The 17,347-nt window shown below is 40.9% G+C and overlaps 1 protein-coding gene across 1 annotated transcript in view; it reads left to right on the top strand.

Annotated features, from left to right (window-relative positions):
• Positions 1–16,654, top strand: part of CPLX3 (complexin 3) — a 33,422-nt gene extending 16,768 nt beyond the window's left edge. The window contains exons 2-3 of the mRNA XM_073652817.1: positions 7,852–7,939; positions 11,814–16,654. Coding sequence (XP_073508918.1) covers positions 7,852–7,939; positions 11,814–12,038 — 313 coding nt within the window. The 3' untranslated portion in view covers positions 12,039–16,654. The remainder of the gene's footprint in view (positions 1–7,851; positions 7,940–11,813) is intronic.
• Positions 16,655–17,347: the final 693 nt, after the last annotated feature.

Genomic DNA, 17,347 nt, shown 5'->3' with positions numbered 1-17,347 from the left:
CTAACAGTTGTACTGGAAACTTCCTTCATCTTGGTGTTATGAGGAACGGTTGTCTGCCTTCTGTCTGCGGCCACCACACTGCTTCTTCCTGCTTGTTGGGGTGCTCTGCCTCCCTCCCCCTGTGTGCTGCTGTCTTCGCTCTGCATGTCCTCCTGCCAGGTTGGGTCAGTTACTATATCATCCACCACCTCGTCTTCCACTTCCGCACCCTGGTCCTCCTCCTGACTTTCTGCCAATTGTGTCTCATCATTGTCCACCTCTTGTAAAACTTTCCCACCGTCGCTTTCATGTGACCGTGGCTGCTCAAATATTTGAGCATCGCTACATGCGATCTCCTCTTGCCCCGCTTCAAGTGGACAGGGCGAGAGGCCCGAATCTATAAATGGAAAAGTGAACAGCATTTCACTTTTCCATTTCATTCGGAGTGTTCAAGTGTGGGATCAGTTGTCATTGGGCACTCGGCATGGTGGGAGGAAGGAGGATCAGGGTGAGGAATATGCAGTCCAGACTCACGGCTACTGAGACTTGACTGTGTGGAAGACAAGGTGGTGGTGGTTGCAAAGTGACTGGAGGCATTATCCGCTATCCAACCAACAACCTTTTGACACTACTCTGGGTTCAATAGTGGTGTGCTGCGGTCCCCTAGGAATTGGGACAGGAAGGTCGGACGAGAAGATGTGGGTGTTTGTTGTGGCACAATTTCAGCTTGCCACACGCCTTGCTCACTTTAAATGGAGGACAATATCTTCCACGCTCACTACAAATGGCTGAATTTGGAGCGAAGTTATATGTAATCCGTGTGACAGAGAAACCACAGTTTTAAATACCTGGTCTGTAAGTAACTATTTTTAACAGAAAACCGGTGTCAAAACTTTGCTGACACACTGAAAAAAAATTTAATAGAGGCCAGAAATGGCAGTATTTTCTGAAAACGTATATGTGATCCGTGTGACAGAGAAAACACAGTTTTAAATACCTGGCCTGTAGGTAACTATTTTGAACAGCAAACTGGTGTCATTTGCTTCACTGACACACTGAAACAAATTTGTAATGGAGGCCAGAAATGGCAGTATTTTCTGAAAATGTTTATGTGATCCGTGTGACGGACAAACCACAGTTTTAAATACCTGGCCTGTAGTTAACTATTTTGAACAGCAAACTGGTGTCAATTGCTTCACTAATACACTGAAACAAATTTTTAATGGATGCCAGAAATGGCAGTATTTTTAGCGCAACTATATGTGATCCGTGTGACGGACAAACCACAGTTTTAAATAGCTGGATTTTTAGCGCTATAATATGGAAAGGACCTGGCTGCATTCTGCAGTGCCAACAAGCAAATGGCGCAGAACAACAGTGTTCTATTCCAGTGACTGTGACGAGCATGGCAGCGCCAGGTCTGATATAGACCGGATGACGCTGTGCGGCCAGCCAATCACTGTAATGCCACAACCAACATGGCTACGGCATTACAGTGAGTGGAAGGCAATCCCTGCATGTTCATTGGCTCTGTAAAGAGCGCCAAACATGAAGGGAGGAGACCCGAGCTCCCGCCGAGTAACCCCGGAAATACTTGGCGAGCGCCGAGCATCTTGAGCAGTGAGGTGCTCAGACGAGCACCGAGCAGTAGCGAGCATGCTCGCTCATCACTAGTTGTAATGAATTATGTGCAGATCCACATCAGTTTAAACTCCAAATCAGCAGCAAAAACACAAGGTTCAGCTTCTTATTTTTGTTGTAAATTACCCTTCAGATATACATAGGACTTTGTTTTATTTTTTGAATAAAAAGACTTAAATAAAAAAAAACTTTTATGAGTTGTATAATTCGGATGGGGATCATACCACAATACTCGGACTGGCCACCGGCGCTCCAGACAGGAGTGTGACAGCTTATGCAGCTGTTATGCTTAGGTCAGGAGAGCCCAACGGCCAGTCCAAGTATTGTGTTGCGATCCACATCCGAGTTATACGACTGTCTGACTCTCCCCTAAATATGAGACAGAAAACTACCGTTTATTTTGCCATGAATGTAGAAAATCCATGACAAAACCTAACAATAAGCATGAATAAAACCACAATTAGGCTATGTACACACATTTAGAAGTTGCAGTAGATTTTACTGCTGCAAAACCATAGTGTTGGCAGGAAAAATGCTGCATAAAAAGATACGATTTTGATTACATTTTACTTGCGTTTTTTCCCTTTCATTTGAATGGGTAAAAAACGTTGCAGAAACACTGAAGGAATTGACATGCTACAGATTTGAAAAAAAAATAATTTCATGGTTCATATCTGCAGGGAAAAAATAAGCAGCGTGTGCATAAGATTTCAGAAATCTCATTCACTTTGCTGATACTGTAAAACGCTGCGCTTTTTTTTTTCTACGGCAAAAACAAGTGTAGACAAGCCCTTACTGGCATCATCCTGTAAATTTGTTGGAGATATTCAGTATGGAATTCATATTGAAAAACTGCAATAAATCTGCCAGGTCTGAAAGTGCCTTAAAGGGTTGTTCTAATCTTCCCTTTTCAGGAGCACACCGGCATCCTGCTTACCAGGTGTGGTGTACTCCTGAAAACTGACAGTTTGGAACAGTGGAATAGCTGCACCACTTGTCCGAAAAGAGTGTTCTCCCAGATTAAGGCTGGCCAGATCCAGCACCAGCTTCAGAGTACCGCGAGTAGCTTCCATAGCATAGAGCCTACAAGCGTTGAGAGTGCCTTACCTAGCAGCCACTCTGAGATTACAAGGCGGCTGTTAAGCTAGGTAACAAGCTGTCCACTATAAAAGAAAAAAAAATCTGTTCTTGAGAATGGAGTGGATTTTTAATAGGAGTTTGTTATTTGTACAAATACTTTTCAATTTTACCCATTTAAGAACTTGAGAAAACCCCTTTCACCTTTACAAGAGAGATTATACAGTCATTGCCGAAAGTGTTGGCATCCTTGAAATTGTTCCAGAAAATAAAGTATTTCTCCCAGAAAATTATTGCAATTACACGTTTTGCTATACACATGTTGATTTCCTTTGTGTGTATTGGAACAACACAAAAAAAACAGAGAAAAGAAGACAAATTGAACATAATTTCACACTAAACCCTGAAAATGGTCCAGACAAAATTGTTGGCACCCTCAACTTAATATTTGGTTGCACACCCTTTGGAATAAAGAACTGCAATCAATCGCTTCCTATAACCATCAACAACCTTCTTACACCTCTCAACTGGAATTTTGAACCACTCTTCTTTTCCAAACTGCTCCAGGTTTCTCATATTTGAAGGGTGTCTTCTCCCAACAGCAATTTTAAGATCTCTTCACAGGTGTTCAATGGGATTTAGATCCGGACTCATTGCTGGCCACTTCAGAACTCTCCAGTGCTTTGTTTCCATCCATTGTTTCTGGGTGCTTCTTAAAGTATGTTTGAGGTCATTGTCCTGTTAGAAAACCCATGACCTAGGACGCAAACCCTGCTTTGACACTGCGCACTACATTGGGACCCAAATTCCTTTGGTAATCTTCAGATTTCATGATGCTTTGAACACAGTCAAGACACCCAGTGTCAAAGGCAGCAAAACAACCCCAAAACATTTTTGAACCGCTACCATATTTGACTGTAGATACTGTGTTTTTTCTTTGTATGCTTCATTCTGTTTTCAGTAAACAGTAGAATGATGTGCTTTACCAAAAATTGCTATCATGGTCTCATCCATCCACAAGACGCTTTCCCAGAAGGATTTTGGCTTACTCACGAACTTCAGTCTAGCTTTTTTATGTCTCTGTGTCAGCAGTGGGGTCCTCCTTGGTCTCATGCATAAGGGGTTCATTTCATTTAAATGTTGATGGATAGTTTGCGCTGACACTGATGCACCCTGAGCCCGAAAAACAGCTTGAATTTCTTTGAAACTTGATTGGGGCTGCTTATCCATCATCCAGACTATCCTATTGCAACCGTTCATCAATTTTTCTCTGCTGTCCTCATCCAGGGAGATTAGCTACACTGCCATGGATTAGAAACAACTTGATTATGTTGCGCACTGATAAAGCAACATCAAGATCTCTGGAAATGAACTTGTAACCTTGAGATTGTTGATATTTTTCAACAATTTTGTTTTTCAAGTCCTCAGACAGTTCTCTTTTCCTCTTTCTGATATCCATGCTTAGTGTGGCACACACAGACACACAATGCAAAGACTGAGCCAACGTCTCCCCTTTTTATCTGGTTTCAGGTGTGATTTTAATATTGTCCACACCTGTTACTTGCCGCAGTTGAGTTCGAACAAGCATCACACGCTTGAAAGAAGGTTGTTTACCCACATTTTTGGAAAGGTGCCAACAATTTTGTCATTTTGTGTGAAATTATGTCCAATTAGCCTTTTTTTCTCCTGTTTTTTTGTGTTGTTCCAATACACACAATGGAAATTAGCATGTGTATAACAAAACATGTGGAATTGAAATAATTTTCTGGAATAATTACTTTATATGTTTATATGCTTCCCAGTAATCCAGAATATATAATAATCCAGCACCTATCCTATCCCATTTATGCTTGCTCAGGGTAGTATTAGTGCAGTACTAAATGCCATGAAACAGACCAAAGACTCAAAATAGCTTTTTGAACAGCTTTTATAGAGTTGTCATGAGAACAACTCTAGACATAGAGATAGACAGACAGAAAGACTTCATAGAGATAGAATGAGACAGTTATCAACTGCCGCCTATTTGACCGATTGCTATCGTTATGTTGGAAAACTGGGTCTGCTCAATTTTCAAATTGAAGAAATAATAAGCATGGTGGCAAAGAGAAAAACAGATCTATAAAATAATAGGTGCTGACAACAAAGGATATTTATCAGCAGTGCATGAATCTATACACTTCTGGAATTAAATTATGCCCCCTACAATACACATAAATGGATGGAACGTCTCGTTCTAGGTGAGGGAGGAGTGGGAAGATGACATGTTGGAAAACAAAATTAGACATTACCGGAGAGATGGGAATAGAACCAGAGAGGAGGCGGTGGAATAAGAGTATCTGGTAAGAGGACATTAATTGATAAGGGAAGAAAACAGAAGTATTGCTCAATAGCTTGCACTATGTTACATTGCTCATGATGAAAAAAGCCCCAAGTTATGAGGCTGTCTGCAGACAGTACAATAAATAAGCTAAAAATAAAAGATTAAAATCCTTTTTGCCATGTGCGTAATCCTTCTCTTACCATTATTGCTTTTAGTTGTACTGCTTCCTAAGGAGCTTTTCGAAACACGCCTTGCACACATGGCGCATTAAATTAGTACAGTGAGGAAGACTAGGATTAAACAATGTATACTGACAGCAAAATGCAGGATGCAGTTGTGCTCTTTAACCCTTCCACATCCAACTGAAGCTGTCATGTATTGTACTGGAGTGTACAGTGACACAATCTGGAAAATTATATTAATCATAGTCTAAGGCTCCGAACTCCAAGTCTTTGAAGGTCACAGGCAACTTTTAATAGTACTATTATTAAATATTACGTTGTTATTATTATTATATAGAAGGCAGATGCCTATTAAAGATGTGACAGTGATATTGCTAGTACTCTAGTGTTAACAGTCTGACGACAGATGCACCATAGTTTACATCATAAAACCGCATAAACCATAAAGTATCTAGACCAGCTCATATGTAGCAGAGATTTAAGTTTGTAATGCTCAGACATCATAAAAAAAAATCACAATTATTAAGAGCCTTCAACTTCTTAATACATTTTTAGCATCTTACTCCAATGGGTTTAGCAAATTACCCCAAAAAAGTTTTCAAGTTGTCCCAACATCCAATCTCATGGTGTCCTTAGACATCAGATGAATCTTGGCCAAACACAATATGAATAGAATCAGATGACTTTCCTCTGACAGCAGATAAGCCTATGCCAGAGATATCTGGGAAAGGTTCATTCTTCTCTCCATATTGAAAACACTTGTGTATTTGCCTAAGAAAACGAGATAGCCAACAGTTCTGTAAAGCGCATGGGCCCAAGTAAGTGTAATGTATAGTGAGCAAGATTCTACAACAGTAACGCATTTAGAGCCCCTTATCTGGAGGTTGGTGCATTATAATCACTACTCTCTGGAAGTGTCACCTACATTTGGTTGGCTTGTTACGTTATAGGGAACCAGTCACTTGGTTCATACTGTCCGAACCACGAACAGAATGAATCAGAGATGGCTGTAGGTATTATTCTGAAACACTCCGGCATATCAGAGAAAACATAACTTCAAGAGCCAGCCGGGGAGTATAGGGAGAGACAAGACTAGTCCAGCGCCTCTCCTGGCCAATTTATCTCCGCTCCACTCTAGTTGATTGTCAAGTCTCACAAATATGTACATAGGTGAAGACCTCAATCGTAACAAAAAAAAGAGCCATCAGCTCACCGGTCTGGTACACGGTCAAAAAGCCTTCTGTAGTAATATGGGTATATACACGTAGAAGCCAGTCCTCGTAGTATTCCATAAAAAATTAAGTTTATTGTTCAAATTAAAAATGAGTGGTAAAGTGCAGCAACAAAAATTATTAAAAAAAATAACAATGGTAAAGAATGGAAGCATGTGTAATCAGGCATCCGGGCAACTAGTGTCTGACCAGAGAGGTCCTTAGTCTGAGCTCTGAACAATAAACGTAATTGTTTATGGAATACTACGAGTGCTGGCTTCTACGTGGCTCTACCCATAGCAGAAGACCTCTCAATCAACAAGAACAGTGCAGGGAAAAGCTGGCCAGGGGCAGCATTGGACTAGTCTTGTCTCTCTCTATCTTCAAATTGCATTTTCTCTGAAGTGCTGGAACATTTTAGAGAAGAAAATAATCATTAAGCCTGGTTTTAGTTCATGCTGCCGTGGGTTGGGCAGCATGAATCAAGTAATGGGTTCCCTTTAATTCACAGATGCTTCTCTACTTGTTTGCCCAATGTCATGTCTTCCTGACTGAGGTCCTTAGATCGCTGTAATATTAGGACGAGTGTGTGAGTTAGGAATATTAGGATTCACGTAAGTAGATATACAGTATGCAAATTTTGTGAATATGCAAAATAATATATTATACCATTCCATGTATATAGCTCCTATCCAGAGCCATGCTTCTACAGGATTACAGACTACAAACCATTTACTTCTCCATTTATTTTTCTTGTTAACCAATTGATAGTAGATTAACGGGATGTCCGGCTTCAGGCTACAAGTCTGCAGTCACTCTATGTGACTGCAGACTTGTGAATGTTCACATTGAGCACACTGCACGCTGTGAGGATTCTCTGGCGATTTCACCGAAAAAATACACCTAAAACTTATGTTTATTGGTATCATTAAAAATTCAAATGTAACTGACCCTCAAAAAAAAAAACATCAAAAAATAGTTAAAAAGGCTGTAAAGTATTCTCAGCCCAAAAAGAGATTATCATAAAATGGGGAAGGGGCAATGCCCTAAGCTGGTGCCGGTAGCGGAGGGTCATGTGACCACAAGTATGAGGTTTGCATACTTCCAGCCACATTCCACCTAGATTGTGTCCGGCGTCACTTGGAAACATGCAGCCTAAGGCCGGACACTGCCTTTAAGTGTCAGATAGAAGGGACTAACATGAGGATTTGTTTGTAGTCTATTACCATGGAGATATGCAGGGCGACAAAGGACACACAAATCAGTATATTTTTAAAATCTAGGCCGATTGTCACATATACTGTATATCAAAAAGTGAAAATCAGACTTTACCATATCACTTTATAGTGGTCTTACGGAGATTATTGGGGTGTTTTGTTTTATTTAAGGGTCTTGTATATGTATAGCTATATATAGCGTTAACATGATTTGGTTCATCCAGGATGGAACGAGAGGCAATGTATACTCAACGCAAAGGTGAAAGAGCCACACTCCGGAGTCACTTCAGAGACAAGTACCGCTTACCCAAGGTAAAAACTACAGTTTAGTTAAGGAGTTCTAGAACCAATGAAACTGTAGAAAGGAAGTGTTCAAAACTCAACATTTATCTGTTGGATCTCTAATTCTGTTGACCTCTAAGCACATTTACGAGAATTTTACATGACTTTTACTTTTCTAAGCGTTCTACCTTAGGTTTAGGGGCCTTTTAAAATTGGTTCATTGGGGAAAACATTTGGTCCAAAACATTTTTTTGTAGTCCTGAAAGTTAATGAAAAGCCTATTACTGAAACAAGAACATTATGTAGCATCTTACATTTGAAAGGCATAACAATATTACATTTTTCCTGATGTTACGGTAAGCTAGTTTACTTTAAAACGAAATCAGCACACATTTGTAAGTAATGTTAGAAAATAGCCTACAGTGGTGGCCAAAAGTATTGGCACCCCTGCAATTCTGTCAGATAATACTCAGTTTCTTCCTGAAAATGATTGCAATCACAAATTCTTTGGTATTATTATCTTCATTTAATTTGTCTTCAATGAAAAAACACAAAAAGAATTGTCCTAAAGCCAAATTGGATATAATTCTGTGTCACCCTGGCCTGGATGCCACAAAATGTAATAAAGCTGTGTCTGAGAGCAGGGGGGAGGTTCTCTAGTCAGGGGAACATTAGCATGCAGTACCTCCTGTCTCAGGCCAGTAGGGGGAGTAGGCTGCCCCTATAAAAGCTGGTGCTGGGGGCAGGGTTAGAGAGAACTGGATGACCTGCCTCAGTACTGAGACTTGTCCCAGAGCAGAGCAGGGACAGAAAGTTGTATTGCACCTAAGAGGAAGTGTGGCAGGAGGAGAGCCACAAGCCAGAGACAAGAGGCGAAGTGAGCCTGTCTTGGAAGATAAAGGACTTAATTTACCAGACTTTGGTGTCTGAGGCTGGGAGGACTCCACATCCCACAGCAGATAACCAGTCTGCAGGGGACTGTATATTCCTTGGCCTAAGAAGCCTGGAGGCTCTGCCACAACAGAAGGGACCAGCACAGCCGTACCAGGCCGGGAGCAGAAAGGAACCCACGTCGCAGGCCATACAGGCGAGAGTACACGAAAAGCTCGGAATCGTGGGCTGTTACCCTATAAGGAGGAGATAGCCAGAAGGAGCACAGAAAGCATGGTAGGCCTACACCCTCACCCTGACCAGGGCCAATTTCCCCATTGCTCTCAGACATCCAGGTCCCCTCCTAGCCGGGACTGTTTATGGGTCAGTTTACCTATTTTAGTAAAGGCCCTGGACTGCAACCTGTTGTCTGTGTGCTCCTTCACGCCTCCAGCACTACCGGTAATGGGACTCTCACCACCATCACTCCCACCATCCATTATACTGCCCTGGGGCCGCACTCTTCCCGTGGGGAGTCACACTACCCTAGCTGCACACCTCATCAGCCCCAGCGGTCTGCATGCAGCGGCGGTTCCTAATAACCGCAATCCACGGGTGGCGTAGTCGGACATAATCATCAGCGCATAACGGACTACCACTGGCCTGACCACCCTGAGCCACGGAACCGGGTTGCCACTACTACTCCCATCGTTCCCCTACTGCCCGGATCCGAGTGCCCCACGGCCCAGGGGGCGAGTCAATTCCACACCAAACCTAAAAAAGGGGGTGGACAAAAGTATTGGCACTGTTTGAAAAATCATGTGATGCTTCTCTAATTCGTGTAATTAACAGCACCTGTAACTTACCTGTGGCACCTAACAGGTGTTGGCAATAACTAAATCACACTTGCAGCCAGTTAACATGGATTAAAGTTGACTCAACCTCTGTCCTGTGTCCTTGTGTGTACCACATTGAGCAAGGAGAAAAGAAAGAAGACCAAAGAACTGTCTGAGGACTTGAGAAACCAAATTGTGAGGAAGCATGAGCAATCTCAAGGCTACAAGTCCAACTCCAAGTCCAACTCCAAAGACCTGAATGTTCCTGTGTCTTACGTGCGCAGTGTCATCAAGAAGTTTAAAGCCCATGGCACTGTGGCTAACCTTCCTAGATGTGGACGGAAAAGAAAAATTGACGAGAGATTTCAACGCAAGATTGTGCGGATGTAGGATAAAGAACCTCGACTAACATCCAAACAAGTTCAAGCTGCCCTGCAGTCCGAGGGTACAACAGTGTCAACCCGTACTATCCGTCGGTGTCTGAATGAAAAGGGACTGTATGGTAGGATACCCAGGAAGACCCCACTTCTTACCCCAAGACATAAAAAAGCCAGGCTGGAGTTTGCCAAAACTTACCTGAGAAAGCCTAAAACGTTTTGGAAGAATGTTCTCTGGTCAGATGAGACAAAAGTAGGCTTTTTGGGAAAAAGCATCAACATAGAGTGTACAGGATAAAAAAAGAGGCATTCAAAGAAAAGAACACGGTCCCTACAGTCAAACATGGCGGAGGTTCCCTGATGTTTTGGGGTTGCTTTGCTGCCTCTGGCACTGGACTGCTTGACCGTGTGCATGGCATTATGAAGTCTGAAGACTACCAACAAATTTTGCAGCATAATGTAGGGCCCAGTCAGAGAAAGCTGGGTCTCCCTCAGAGGTCATGGGTCTTCCAGCAGGACAATGACCCAAAACACACTTCCAAAAGCACTATAAAATGGTTTGAGAGAAAGCACTGGAGACTTCTAAGGTGCCCAGCAATGTGTCCAGACCTGAATCCCATAGAACACCTGTGGAGAGATCTCGAAATGGCAGTTTGGAGAAGGCACCCTTCAAATATCAGGGACCTGGAGCAGTTTGCCAAAGAAGAATGGTCTACAATTCCAGCAGAGCATTGTAAGAAACTCATTGATGGTTACTGGAAGCGGTTGTTCGCAGCTATTTTGGCTAAAGGTTGTGCAACCAAGTATTAGGTTGAGGGTGCAAATACTTTTGTCTGGCCCATTTTTGGAGTTTTGTGTGAAATGATCAATGATTTGATTTTTGCTTCATTCTCTTTTGTGTTTTTCCTTGCAAGAAAATTAAATGAAGATAATAAGACCAAAGAATTTGTGATTGCAATCATTTTCAGGAAGAAACTGAGTATTATCTGACAGAATTGCAGGGGTGCCAATACTTTTGGCCACCACTGTATAAAGGGTTGTTTTCATGATTACTATTCAGGAGCACACCACTCTGCTGCCTCCCCGCTTCCTGCTTGTGGAAGGGTGTTGTCGTCTTGTTGACTGGCATTTCGGACCTGCGGATGGTTGCACTGCTGCCCACTATATGTTCTCCTATGATACAAGCAGAGGACTGCAGATCCAGTAAACCGGCCAGATTCAGAGCAGCAATTAAACATTTAAAGGGAATCTGTCAGCAGTTTTTGCTATGCAATCTGAAGGCAGCAGGAAATAGAGGCTGAAACACAGAATTTAGGGATGTGTCACTTGTGAAAGTGCATGCTGTTGTTTAACTGTGAAGGATTTATCAGTAAAAGATTAACATTGCCGGACTACATGAGTTCGACAACGCCCCCTCCCCGTGATAAGCAGCTCACTGTCTATGGATATTGTACATACAGAGTCTGGTGTGGGCTGGGTTAGCTTTCTCAGCTCTGATTCATTCTAAATCTAAAAGCTCTGATTGTGTCAGAACCACTGATTTTTTTCATAACTACAGCAAGCAGCTCAGTAGTAGCACATTGCTAGAATCGGGGTCTCTGTCCTTGCATTATGCTGCTCTCAAATTAGGTGGCAAAACCTGGTGACAAATTCCAGGTGCAATAGAGCCCCCTAGACTTCAGTGAATGTCATAATATATGCTTGTACTATTGGGAAGTTGTACAAAGCTATCATACAGTTGTGTACCTGTCTACTATTTCTTTATCCTATCATTCGTTTTATCCGGTGGTAACAAGTTAGTATTTCTCTCTTCTGATATAGAATGACGTTGATGAGGCCCAGATCCAGCTAGCTGGTGGGGACGTTGAGCTGCCTAAGGAGTTGGCTAAAATGATTGAAGAAGATAATGAAGAAGAAGAAGGAAAATCATCAGTCATTGGACAACTGAGCAATATCCAGAATATTGATTTGGACTCAATTAAAGGGAAAGCCCAGTCAACGCTGGATGATCTGAAGCAGTCAGCAGAGAAATGTACTCTCATGTGACTTTATGCAAAACTATAAAAGATTTCAGTTTGCTGATGGCCAACAAAGAGCCTAAAATCCCCAAACTAGTTATCAACAAAAAATATGTTGGGGAGGCATTAAAAATCTGTAATGCTTGCTCTCAACAAGCCCTGACATTTGAAATGGTCGATTCCTAAAACCATGAGACAAGATAGTTCTTGATCATGTAGAAAAGAATGTATTTGATTATATATATTGAGATGAATAGAAAAGTATACAATATAATATCTATTACCCAGAAGGTCATTCTCCAGCTAGGTGCAAAAACAGGCAGACCTTGACAATTGTAGCTAAGAATAACTCTAATGCATTGTCTTCTTTTTCTACGGAGGCCTCTGTCAGAGTAGAGGTGGGTTTATACCACCCAACTTGAGGCACTTAGCTGATTCGAGAGCGTTTATTAGCCTGTTTAGACAAGCCGACTGCACGGCAGATGCTCAGTAATAGATCGTACTGTGCACATAGGCTGCCATTGTTCTCAATAGCACAAATCCTATTTACACAGGATGATGTGCTGCCGAGAGCGATGATCTTTTAATAAAACTAAAAGATCACTTCACCCAACGAAAGAGTGTCTGTCAGGTGATCGACAGCCTATTTTCGTTGCCCAGTTATTGGGAAAAAACTGCTTCTAGGAACACTCATTCCTGATAATCATGCAGTGTAATGGCAATTTCATACAATTTTTTATCTAATTTCTAGCCTCAAGACAATGGTCCTTAAAGGGGTATTCCCATCTCCAAGATCCTATCCCAATATCTAGGTGTAATAATAATATTAGCAGATGCCTCCAATTAGAAATGTAGTATAGTTCTGATTCACTATGTCACTTACCCCATGTGCAGGGCGTTGCAGTAGTTTAGGTATCTATGGTTACAACCACTAACAACTGTCATTATATGAGAGGTCGTAGCAATGGATACCTAAGCTACTGCAATGACCTGCACATGGGGTAAGTGACATAGCAAACTATACTACATTTCTAACTGGAGATATTTCCTACTACATATTGGGATAGGATTTTGGAGATGGGAATACTCATTTAAGAATACAAAAACGGCTGCATCGACAAAGTCCATTAAATGTGGATACAATATAATAGATGTTATACCCATATTGCTGATGAAGAATATAATGTGTACACCCTCCTGTAGGGAGGCAGGTTATTACACAGATATCTGACTTGTGTTGTGCTATGTTCTTGTCACAGTTGTTTGGCAATAATACTAAACAGTTTATCGTAAAAGTTTGATTGTTCTTTTGTGATATAAAATGTAATGTTTATTTTTTCTGGTGTACCAAAAATATGCAGTATCTGAACAGATTGTTTTTGAAAGTATGTTCCCAGGACATTTAGTAACTCAAATTCTAATTTTCTAAAGTTATTTTTTTTAATATATTATATATATATATATATATATATATATATATATATATATATATAATAGGGCACAAACTAATGTCTAGCACCTGATATAGAGGGCAAAGAGTTGCTTTCTGCCAGAAACAATACCACGGTTGTCCATGGTATTGCATTTCACTGCACTGGCACCAGGGCAGCCCATTGCCAAGATTGGGCCATCCATGTTTATTCACAGCCTCTTTAACTGTAGGTTATGTAAATATCAGTAAAGGTTCAGGTAATAGGCATGACAGGATGGTCTACTATTCATGTAAAACACGAATAAACATATACAAGAAGGGCATGTAACAACTAATACAGCAGTACAAGTACGTGTTTTTTAAAACCACTAAAAGGGCTTGTCCAGGATTTATTTGGCCATATGGTTTAATCTGTAGCAAATAACAAACAGAGCAATATTCACCCCTCGAAGGTTCAGCACTGCCTCCCTGCCGCTGCCCTGTCTTTGTTGAAAGGATACAGAGGTGATGTCACAGCTACAGCACATATGACTGCAGCAGCCAAGTCTGGGCTCTGTGGCTACATCCAACATCACCAATGAGCCTAGTGATTGGCTGCAGTGGTCATGTATGCTGTATCTGTGATGTATGCACTGAAGCCTATCAAGAAAGGCCAGATCAGTGGCAGAGAGGCAGCACTAGACCAGTGGAGAATGAGTATTGTTGTTTTCTACAGCTGCAATCCTTTGGCCACATAAAATTCAATAATGGACAACCCTTTTAAAGGGAAGCTATGAAAATTGATTGTTTAAATCTGTTTTTGTCAACTATTGGACAACCCCTGCTTAATTAATTCAGGACCACATAAAAAATAAAACCGTCAGCAGTTGTGCCTCTCGAACAATGTTGGCGCTTCTGTTCCCGACAGGTGACATGACATCATTGTGTCATGTGACTGCCTTAGCCAATCAGGGCCTGCTGATTGGCTGCAGCTCATAAATATTCCATTGCAGCTGCCGTCCTTAGTGTGTAAAGGCAAAATAAAAACACTTTACAATGGAAGTATAGGTATCAGGGATTATGTACTTGTCCACATGACCCTCACAAAATTTGTCTCAGTGCTTTGTAGCCTTTCAGATACGTTGGATAAAACAAAGAGAACACAGCTAGTCTAAGAAATGTAGATGCTGTACTACTAATGAAGGGGTTTTAAAGCCCACCACATACATTATATTCAGACCCACTCACAAATTTTATCAGGACTGGCTGACCATCTAATTTGCATGGGGGTCTCCTGACTATACCCTGACAGAAGAAACGGGAAGGTACGGCTTGGCAATTTCAACTCAACCATTCTACCCTTTTTATGCTCCCTGGAGATAGGCTGCCTTTAGGAGAGTCTGGCAGAGACTTACTCCAATCTCCTCATTGAAAAAACAGAAACGCTCAGCCGACACCTATCTGGGCACCTTAAGGACCTTTTTTTAATTAAGTTGTCCAAAGCTCACATCACCCATTGGAAAATGAATATCTGGTTGTACCAACTTTTGCAGTTGCAATCACTTTTCTATAATTTTATGCCAATCTCTCACATACAGAAATAACTTAAAGGTAGGTTTTAATGCCCAAAACTTCTCCTTTCCTGTTTTAATGGGGTTGTTTCAGATTAGAAAAGGGTCTGTTTTTCCCAGAATCAGTGCCAGACTTGTCCAATGGTTTTGTTTGGTACTGCAGCTGAATATGAGAAGCGGGTGGAGAATGGGAAAAAACATAGAGAAGTAGACTTGTTGTGTATCAGTCTTCAGACACAGATCAGTTATGAACAGGGGATTGGTTATTTCAATATTGGTACATTGTTTAAGGATTTTCCATTTAATAATATCCCGTTTAGTTGTTGGTAAGAAGATTCTTACCGTGAAATACCTTATCTGCCTATACCATACTTTTGCCTTTTCTGATCCTGCAGAGAAATTATTTTTTCTACAAACATGGATAATTGTGATTTTTATCTTTTACCCTCCTATTAATCACATGCTTTCTCGTTATCAAGTCGTGAACACAGATCTCAGCTGAGGGTACAATATATGGTGCGCAAACTAATAAGTGGGCTGGCTGGCCATACACATTAATCTGGATCTGCTGTTTTTGGTGGGCCGAGACAATCATCTAATGTGTATGGTTGGGGAGTGGGGTGTCCTAACTTTTCCCAACAATGACTGGGGAAAGAAGGATCAAGCGGTTGGAATTCAATATGTCTGATTATTTTGTTGTGAGCAAGATAACTTTAGTCTAAACTTATTTGACCACAGTTGTATTCATTGTCCATGCGGTATTCATTTTTTTCACAGGACAGCGCACGGACCCATTGTTTTCATTTATCCATACACATATCCGTTTTATTAATGTTTTTACGAGACGCGTAGCACGCCCTATTCTCATCCGATCTGCGGATCAGCCATTAAACATGGTTGAAAGATGGAAGCCATTCATTTTTACTTAAGTAATCCATCCATATTTCATCCTTTTTTAACCAAATATTTGCTGAAAGTCAATAAAGTTCAGACACTTTACCTCCATCAGGTTGTGGGCGCTATCTAAAGTGTATGACCAGCTGCAATCATCTGTACTTCGAGTTGGTGACGTTAAAAAAATCTGGCTTTACAACCGTACCAGACCAATATATTTAGCAACTTTCTGAGCACGGTTATGGCCTTATTTACACAAGCATCAATGAGGCCTTAAAGTTACTTTTTCCCATGGGTGATACAGGTATTGGATAACTCTTAAGTAGAGTGATAATATAAAAAGAATGGTATCTATCCTTCCCTATACTATTCAGGTGTCACATTTTATTTCTAGATGTGAAAAAAAATTCTATGTGACAAAATATAAAAAATCTGGAAAGGAGCAAATGCATATTCAAAGTACTGTATGCTAACAAAAATCTGCAATACATATGGAATGAAAGTGTAAAAATGATCCTGCCCTGGTATATACATCACTAGAAGATTATAGGACACATTTGAACCTGTCCAATAACTAAACAATAGCAAAGCACATCTAAAATAACCCATCGGGGAAGTATGTGAAGACCGCGCCCTGGCCGAGGACGCCTCGCTCCGCTGTGTCTCAGCACTGGATAGTGGTTTTGAGAGTTTTGTTAGATCTGTGAGTCTTTGTAACAGTGGTTTCTACATTTCTAACAACTTGATATTAAAAGAAATCTTTGGAAAGTTTGTTGCGGGGGTGTTTTTGTTTGCTTACAGTGGATCGAATTCTCTCACATTAATACATAGCACTTATTTTATAGTATAGTTTTCTATTCCTGTCACCCATCCATCCGCTTTCCAATGTATCTTGAAATAAACAACCTCTTATGGCAAAGTCGTAGAAGCAATTGTCCAGAGGGGGTAGATAGACACAGGTCTGACAAAGTACAAACCTACTGACATGTAATAGGTGCACTGTTTAAGAAAATAAGGCGGTATCATTTATCAATTCACAGATCTAAAAAGGGAGTGTGTATGTGATATACAGACAACCACTGGAGCTGAAAAAAACACCACGATTACGTAAAAAGGTTCTTTTCCATTATAGAAGAGGTCAAACATTAATATCAGGGCGGTGGAGGTGGAAGAAAAAAAAATAGTAAAAAAATAAGAAAAAAATATATTACCCGTTACTACTATTGGTAAGCAGTCTAGAAGCATCAATAACAAATATATTTGATGTTCTATCAATCTAAGGCCTCTGTTTATTAATAAAAAAAACAGAGTGAAATTTACTGCAGTAAATTTGGGGTTATTGGCCATTTATGAAGGTGTCGGAGGCAGGACCCTTGCTCACTGACTCCGCAGCCCCAGATAACATACCCTTATTCTTATATAACTTGTGTAGGGTCTAAGCTGCAAGGGTGTTACGCAGAT

This window comes from Phyllobates terribilis, unplaced genomic scaffold (genome assembly GCF_046119375.1).
Source record: "Phyllobates terribilis strain yellow unplaced genomic scaffold, ASM4611937v1 Scaffold_11__3_contigs__length_659146591, whole genome shotgun sequence".
NCBI lineage: Eukaryota > Metazoa > Chordata > Amphibia > Anura > Dendrobatidae > Phyllobates > Phyllobates terribilis.
Note: the sequence above shows the minus strand (reverse complement) of the source record. Positions and strands in the feature narration are given on the sequence as shown.